The 9306-nt window shown below is 43.5% G+C and overlaps 1 protein-coding gene across 1 annotated transcript; it reads left to right on the top strand.

The window, feature by feature from the left end:
* The first annotated feature begins 8490 nt into the window (after positions 1-8490).
* LOC140994745 (uncharacterized) lies at positions 8491-9306 on the top strand. Its single transcript, XM_073464512.1, has one exon. The coding sequence runs from the start codon at positions 8491-8493 to the stop codon at positions 9304-9306; it is 816 nt and encodes a 271-aa protein (XP_073320613.1).

The raw sequence follows: 9306 nt of genomic DNA on the forward strand, positions 1-9306 counted from the left end.
CAATACATCTTATGATTGAGAAATTTCCACACCTCTATTCAGTAGGATTACAAAAGTAATCATGTTATGAATGTATGTAAAGCATGTATCTATTAACTTAAGGGATATAAGTATCTGACATTTTACGGATCATTTTATTTCATCCGAGTTACAATGACTTACCAGACATAGCGTCTGCCTGTTATATTTCCTTGTCAGTCCCGCTCTGCTAAAACTACCCGGTATATTATCCAAAACATGAACATGTTCAACTTGGGAGTCAATACAATGAAAATCCAGTGAAACAAAATGAAATGCCGGTGCGTTACAAATACAATATCCGTCGACTGCATTAATATTTCTGTAATATCAAACACAATTTCATGGTTGACATGGTGGAAGAGGATTAACACCCAATTTATATACCTTTAAAGGGAACACAGGCTGCTAATGCTGTAGCTTCTAATCCTCCCGGCACTCCGGGCATGGATGTGTTCAGTCTGCTAGCTTGACTCCGAGTATGCAGGCTGGCCTGGATAGCTGATGACTTAAGTAGTGACTGAGGGAGAGCAGAGGCTACAGGGAAATCAAGAGTTGTTGTACCCAGCAGCCAAGAGAGGGACTTGACAGTGTCAAAGGATTATGTACTGTGGGGCTAACAATACTAATGGCACTTCTTTTGCATTATGATAATTGCCAAGACAAAATTGCCACCTAATTTCTCCCTGTTTCTAATTATTGGGCTCTTCAATGCAGGCAGGCAGTGGGAGCAGAGCATTGGCAGGCAATTAAACTCCTGCAATTATGGCTCTATTGTAAAGCTCAGCTTTACCAAGGATTTGGAGGGCAGAGAGTGATTGCTCTCCGATGCAATTAAATACAGGATAAATCTGGTGTGGACCTGTGAAAGGATCTTTTAAAGTTCGCTGCTGTGTTTTCTAACAACCAGTCACCAGCCAGGAAACCTGAACAAAGTCTGTTAGCGAGGCAACTTGCCAAATGAGCCACACCTACTGAGCTATAGCCACACGTCTGTCACAGCACCCCCACTGGACACACATGCTTGCAACTGAACCACTTTCACTGTGGATCAAAAAAAAGAACAACAACAACCATTTGAATGGAGAGCATTTCCAGGGAGGCATGCTGGGTAGGATTAGTGCTCCTCTTCCTCTAGCGTGTCGGAGTGAGCAGTGACCCGATGCAAATGTGTGCGCTAGGAAGTTTAGAGCTATGAACTGTGGGATACAGAGGAGCGAGGCCATCTGGAACCTCAGTGACAGGAAGGTGTTTATGAGAGACTGGGGGGAACAAAGAGCCACAACCTACTTTGTCTCATTTTGTTGTACAGAAGCCACTGATCCAGTGCACTGGTGCTAAAAGGCTGGTTTGGGAGCCACAGGAGGGAGATATAAATTGATCAATAAATTGGTTTGAGGAAAAGTAATTTCCACAGCTGCAAATAGTATGATGTCAAAGCTTAAATGGAAGACTAGAAAAATGGTGTATACGACAAGGTTAACAGTCAAAAACACAGTGTATTTTGCCAGATTAGGATACAATAAAATATAATGGAGTAGAATAAATAGTAGATGTTTAAAAACCAAAAATGACCTGATCTTGGTTTTGAGCTTTCCGTAGTCTTTGGCATGAATTTATTACTGTAAGGAAAATCAAGCTGTCTAGTTGTATCAGACATATCTTTAATGAATCATCAGTAATGGAGGACTGAGGGCAGACTTTTTTTTTTTTTTTTTTTTTTTACAGATTTCTAGTTGATGAACTGGCTGGGCAGTATTTGCACTTGGCTCAAACCGGACCCTCCTGCATGCAGGCTCTTCATTTGCCCAATTTGAAATCTTGGCAACAGGCAGCCACAAACACAGAAAGCTGCCACAAAACACAAAAATCCTGGAGTGCTGTCTGGAGAAGCTGATACTGTACCACATGTCACACCTATTATACAGTAATGGTATGCATTTGCTACATTTGTAATATATATACAGTATATTAACAGAAAACCAATGATGCTAAACATGTCAACATTAAATGTAGCTGTACAGCCCTTGATTTAAAGCGCAGTCATTACTAACATTGTGTACTTAAGGCAAAGTTAGAGACAGAGTTAGTTAGTGAACAGAGTCAGATATTTCCCTTCCCCTTAGTGCGAATATTACTCCATTTTTGATAGATGTAAATAAGCAACTGTTTAATTAAACTGCCCCCAAGTGGCCAAAGAAATCTATTGAGATTTCAGTCTTATTAAATGTGGTGAAACATGTGGTTTGTATGATGAGGTCATAACAATACAGCGTGTTTAATAATGCAGGTCCCGGAGTTTCATTTGAATGGACGTGTATTGACCGTGTCAAAAACGCAAACAAAGGAAGAGCAAACGGTGAATCTGCGTACAGACACTGCACTGAGAAGATTTGTGGCATCACATTGTTTTAATAAAAAAGAAAACAGTGTGGCAGGATACTCATGCTGAACCTGCCATGAGCACCTGCGATTAAATCTGGAGCCTACAGTGGGAATGATTTTCCATGCACAGGACAGAATCGTATAAAGCACTGCTGACTTGATGACATGTTGGAGGTGTGCTGATTTGCACAAATGGCTGCATCATTTTATGCTATTTATTCTTATTCATAACTTGTCTGTAGACAAATCCAACCCCAAAATCAATGTATTCTTGAGTAGAATTGTTCACTTTGAGTGAACAATAGCACCAATAATGCCTTGGTCAGACTACATGACTTTCAAAGTCATCAGACTGCTGTATTGTTCACACTACATAACTCTCTGCCTTGTTGTACAGTCATAGTGGTTTGCACACTGAATCAGCAAGACAGGGTCACCCATTACAAGATCACACATGTGAGACGTGACACAGGAATTATGCAGTCCAAACAGTCCAAGTCTTTTGTGTGCTGATTTGCTGTGAAAAACAAAGAAAATGAAAGGATAAGAGTGAGAGGATGGATTAGAATTATTTATGCACTGAAAAGGTAATCTGCCTGCTTGGATTGTGTTTCAGCGAGAAGGGCACTGTTACAAATACTGAAAAGATTGTGTGTATGTATTCTGATAGAGACTGTAAGCTTTACTCTTCCTGCTCCATACACATAGATGCAGCATGGACTGGCTTCAGAGAGCTACTGCAGATGACAGCAGAGCAGAGAGGGTAGAAAGGAAAGGAGTGTCTGCTCTCATTGGCTGTAGCTCGTTCCTTGCTCCCCAACCCGTCTGCGACTCAACCAGATGTTTAGGCTGCTAGATATCTAGCAGGTGGCTGCGACATGTCTGCAAGCTGTCCCCGAGCTCCTGGATCATGTCTTTGAACAGTTCACACATACCGTTTGTTGTTCACGGGAGCACACCAATCTGCCTATGATCCAAGGATTTTGTCGGCAATCTCAAAAAACATCGGCAAGTGGAAGATCAGGGCTAAAATCTTGTAGTGTGAACTTACCAAAGAACATCTCTCCTCAGTGACATACATTGCATTTTCTGCTGTTGCTTTACAAATACAACTCTGATACAGCTGTATGAGAGTGATCAGTAAACAGGGAGTGAAAACTACTATCTATAAAGGGAATTACTAAATGCACATGGGAAGCCTATGGCTGAAAAACCAAATGACAATTGGTAGTTTCAAATATCAAGTTTAGAATGATGACAATCATACAGTCTGATATCCGATGAGTCAATTACATCCTGATTGGAACCCAATGCCGATACTGGATTAGACCCCTCTCTTATTATATTACTGTTTTACCATCAAAAAATTGCATCTTCTGCAATTGTGGTATTGCACCTGGCCATATTGCGAATTCGATGACATTTCAATTAATTGTTATGCCCAAGTAAGAACATACTGCCTTAGAGCTTCAAACACATGACATTGCCGTAAATAGCTCTGTCTATTTGTTATCTTGGAAAATAATGCTTTATATTCAGATCAAGTACTCGTTGGTCTGTTGATTTTTCTATACAGTAAGCAGCCTTACATTCCCAAATTGAAAGCTACAGAGTTAGTGAATACTTGCTCCGAGGCATTCATTTAGTTTTTGCATTTGTTTCAACATGGCAAATTATTTCTTGATATAATTGATCGCATTTTTTTTCCATAAAGTCCATTAACTTTTAGCCCGAGGACAGACAAAACAGAAGCACCAAACGCAAATGTGATTATCAGCTGCTGCTGCCAATTTAAATTAGAGACAGTGCCGTTAATCAAAGCGTGTGCAATAATACACCAAAAAACATAGATCAACAGGGTTCAGCCCCACCCATTTCAATTTAATGTAAAACCAAAAAAGCCACTCTTTTATATCATAGTGGTTCTTCAAAAACATTGGAACATTTGTTAGGTGGTGCGCTAGCTTTGTAGAGCTGTTTAGTTGATGAAGCTAAAAACATCACATTCATTGACAGGCCTCATAAATCAAGAGTTGCCATACCATATGCTTTCACTTTTTCACATTCTATTGCTCAGAGTGCATAAACTTTTTTCTTTATCACTCCTACTAGTATTGCATATACTGTATTCAAAGCACTTCTGTCCCCTTATACCTTTGGCTCCATCTTTTTCATGCCGTTCCCTCTTCTCTCTCATGTTCCTCTTTCACAAGCATCTTCAATGAAAGTTTCCTGCCACTGTGTGTGAGACACATCTGCATTGCAGTGCCGAGGGGAAAGCAGTGGCTGGAGGAGAGGAGATGTGTATGACTGGCTTGAGACGGAGGTGCAAAAAGAGAGAATGAGAATAAGGAAGTATGACCTGTCATTTACCAAAATAATGGATGCATGAGTGACAGGAAAACATCACTTCACGCATCATTTGGTATATTATAACAGCGTTGTTCTATATCTATTTTTTGCCTTTGAAGAGAAAACATGCCCATTTAAACGTCCAAAGAGCTAATACAAACACAACCATTTGCACCTCAAAGTGCTGTCACAGGGAAATCACAGAGAGGGTCATCCACCCCCACCTCCCTCCGAGCCTCTGAGCCTCCCTGTTATTAATGGCGTCATCATTTTTCCTCTGCTCACTCTATTTCCCTTCTGATAGTGGGGCCTGCTTCATCGTGTTCTGCCATGTTTCTGTAATTGCTCCAACACCCTGCCTTATGCTGAGCATATAGTTTTTTTTTGTGTGTGTGCCCATCCGGTGGGCGTGCGCGCGTCTATAAGTGTGTGCATATGCATGTGTGTGTGTGTTGCTCTGTCCCCCCACCAGGGCCGGCTGTGAGTTTGTGGGGCAGAACCAAGCCGCGGGCGAGCTCCACACGGAGTGAAATGACAGCCTCCAGGCCACCATTGGTTGATGACCGTGAAAACACTTGCGGTTAACGTAAAGTGAGCGACCGGCTGTCACAGTGAGGCACCGCCGCTTATGTGCAGCCCTGACAACAGCACAACAAGCCCTTCTACAACCAGACTCTGCAGTGCTGCAACCAACAACAAAGCCCCAAAATTCATAACAGCAACCACTTCAGACATCTGAAGTATATAGCAAACAGGGAGAGGAGCAAGACACAAGCACTACTATTTGTCACAGTGTTTTGGAATAAATGGCTTTTCTTTACTTAAATGCTGGTGGGCAGGAGTGAAAGCCGAATGAACCAAGATAGGGAGGTGAGCGTGCAGGAGAGAATGCCTGGACCGTCACAGATGCCAGCCAAGGTCAGATAAAGTGAGGAGTAAGTGCTTAGAGAGCTACGGGAGCAGAGGCCAGATCTGTGGAGGAGGTGTGAAGGAGTGAGTGACCAAGCGTGAGCGCCGCCGCCTCTACCCATCATTAAATGAAGCCACTTAAAGGAAAAAAGCACTCCACTCAAAAAGGTCAATACACGGCACTTCTGCAAAACCCTGATGGTATTATTTGGCCATCTGGAGGATAGTTTTGCTTTTGAGGGAAACAAAAAAAGTTGTGAATATGTGTCTGAAGACACTTTGCTCAGAACCCTGCATTGTACTCAGACACTGAATTGCTTAATCTATAATATCCCCACAAGCAAACAGGTTCCTAAAGTTAAAGTGAGAAGCAATAAATTATATGCCAACATCATCTAGTAAGAAGGGATGATTACAGAGCTGTTTTTATCATCAATTTTAACCTCTCTGTGGTTAAATCAGACTTCTTTTACCCCCTGCCCTTTTGCATTTCTGTCTTGCCTTCTCCTGCTCTAACTCTGAACACACACACGCGCGTGCACACACACAAACACAGTTTATTATGCAGTAACATTACCAGATCCCCTTAGGCAGCTGTGCATCTCTGTATGACTGATGAGGGTAATTTCTCCCAAACAACAGAATGATCACTTTGGTGGTGAGCGCCACACAGACCCTCCCTCCTCCCCTGTCTTCCCTCTCCTGTTTTTCTTTTTAGCTTACAAAAAAGGCAAGGAAAAAAAAAAGATATTTGGTACTACGTCTCCTGCAGTGTCTGGAATGGTTCCAGTGGACATAAACAGCTCTCATACGCAAAAGGAAAAAAAAGGTAATCACTCCATGGATCCAGTCAATCTACTGAATCTTTGATGATGATTCCCGTTCAAACTCTGCTAATAAAAGACATTCGAATCAAGCTTCCACTTTGCCAGTTGGAGCTGGAGGTGTGGGGGCTTCCCTTATTTTTTCCTTGATTACCACAGGGATCCAATATAATACACATGCCACTGTGAATTAGCCTCACAGTAAGGACTGGCCTGAGCCACAGTGAGTTTATACTGTCTGTGTACTACTGTGCACCATGGGATACACTGAGAAGAGAGTAGTTAGGACTTGTCTGCCTCTCTCTCTTGGCCTCATAGGTTCAGCCTCAGTGGGCTGTCTTTACCTATTCTCCCATCTGTCAGTCACACACAAAAACAAATCCACCTGTCGACCAGGAGACTGGGCTGAGCAGGACGATGCTACAGCTGTCTGGGCCTGACTCTGTGCAGAAGGGTGCGAGCCAGCGCCCTCCACTGGTGATGGAAAGCCTATTAAGATGCTTATTACCCCACCTGTCAGCCCCATCTCCTCACCTGCACAGATACGGCAGGCTAATGAAGACAGTCACTATTAATACAGCACCTTGAGCATGGAAGTCATGCCTCTATGCTTTTTGTGGTCCTCGTGTCCTTGATCACAAGGGCTCTCCAGCCTTGTAACAATATAACAATCCAAGCGTTAAGAGACAGGCATTCTTACCGCGCCACTTGATTGCCTCAACAATGAAGCTATTAATGCTGCATTATGTAAATTGTAATGGTCACAAACATCTAATAGGATAAAGGCTAAGTACAGTGCAATTTAATGCAGCTGACTTTCAGTGGCTCTTTGAAGGATGTTTTCAATTATAACAGAGCTAATTTAATTCATTGTTTCGTAGCTGAAAATGCATTTTTAAAGGTTGACTGAGTCTCTATTTCAGAACTCAGGTTTAATCAGTCATGTACATTGAACACTGGAACGTCCTCTAAAGAGATTGACAAAGTTGCCGGGGATCTGCGTTCTAGGTTTTAAAGGGACACAGTAGCCCTGCCCTTCTCTTTTTTTTCCTCAGATGGCAGGCTTCAGTTGTGGAGGGGAGGGTGTTCATCTAAAAGATGAAAAGACCTGCGCCTTTAAGAGGGCTGTCTCCCCTTTCCCTCATGCTCCCCCTCAACCACACAGACACTCCTCCTGTGAGCATTTGTGAGGCAGCTCCTGTCCCTTATGTCTCTTTGTGGGGAACAGAATAGACTTCCCAGAGCATCACTGGAGACAAGACAGAGCTCTGGGGAGGACACCCCAGGTGCAGACCTCCATGCAACCCTGGCCTCAACTGCTGTGGATGTTCAGATGAGCAAGAGGAGAGGAGACGCAGACCCACTCAAGCTGGAGTAAAACATCCAGAGGTCCAAAACAGGAGGTGGAACAGCTGGACAACCCAAGAGGTCAATTTTGAGTTGAAGGCGACATGATCATCAGATCACAATCAACAACGCTGGACTGGATCGCTGAGAAAAAGGTGGAGTCTTGATATGAGCTTTTAGTTTCTCTTTAGAAAAGTTTTGCTAAAGAAGAATCAACAAAGTACTCCATATCTTTTGAAGCTATTAAGAATAAAAGCACCATATGAAATGCATACAAACGAAGGAAAGAGGATGATTTAGCTTAGTTTTTTTAATTATTTTTTTATCCATCTCCAGAGCAAATAGTCCAAATAGTCATTTATGTTATGAAATGGAGATGCTCTTTAAAGAACATCTTGAATGGTCCCGACAGTGCTCTTAATTCACCAGCCAGGCGTTTATCTTATTTCTCCAGCTCTTCCGGAGAGGGAGCATTAAAGACTTCATTGATAGTGCTCTTAGGGAGCGGGTAATATTTCTTATATGAAGTCTTGAAACTTTACAGCTGTTGACTGAAGGGAGAGAAAAGTACCACATTCATAAGAAAATGATGTTGAGCTGTTTTCCATGTATGTATCTGGAGTAACATTGCGGTGGAGCACTGAGGACAGAAAAAATGTTCGCAGGGTGCGGAGTGGTCAGTGGCCAGAACCAGTACCTTACCAGAGACGCTGTCAGCACCCTCCCAGGACTAGAGGTGAACAGACCGATACGAATGGAGAATGGTGTAACCCAAGGGATCGGCTCTGTCTACCAGGATCAACCATACAGCAATGCTGGCCAGCCAGCGGTGGTGAATAATGTTTCCAGCCCGCTAATACCCCTGCCAGTCCCTCCCCCTGCACTCAAACTCGGGCAGGAAGGGTTCAAGAAAGTCTGCCGAACTGAGGAGGAGAGCCCTTGTCCATTTCCAGGACTGGCCTCGGGTGTACTGGAAATGCGCGTGAAGGAGGGAAGTAAGATCCGCAACTTAATGGGATTTGCCATGGCACGGATGCAAGGAGAGAAGGGTGTAAGTGGGGGAGGACTCAGGCAAGTGGTCTTCACTGGGTCAGGCCGCGCGGTCACAAAGACCATCACCTGTGCTGAGATCATGAAACGGAAAGTGGGCTCTCTGCACCAGCTGACCAAACTGCAGTACAAAGTGGTGAAAGAGGTGTGGGAGAGTAGTGAAGGTGGGACATCTGAGATGACGGTGCACAGGACTGTGCCCTCCATCAGCATCCTTCTCTCCAAAGACCCACTGGATCCCCAGGAACCAGGCTATCAGCCTCCAGAGACTCTCAGTGCATTGTGGGAGGAGAGAGAGGGTGTTGAATCCTCCTCGCAGACAGCATGCAAGAGACCTCTCGGACCTTTGCCATACAGCAGTTTCCCTCACTGTAAGAGAGTGTGTTTGGGGGAAGGAGTCTCAGTCCACCCTCCGCATTGA

Source organism: Pagrus major, chromosome 4, assembly GCF_040436345.1.
Source record: "Pagrus major chromosome 4, Pma_NU_1.0".
Taxonomy (NCBI): domain Eukaryota; kingdom Metazoa; phylum Chordata; class Actinopteri; order Spariformes; family Sparidae; genus Pagrus; species Pagrus major.

Coding starts and splice junctions, on each gene's coding strand:
- LOC140994745 (XM_073464512.1), top strand. CDS start 8,491: ATGTTCGCAGGGTGCGGAGTGGTCAGTGGCCAGAACCAGTACCTTACC.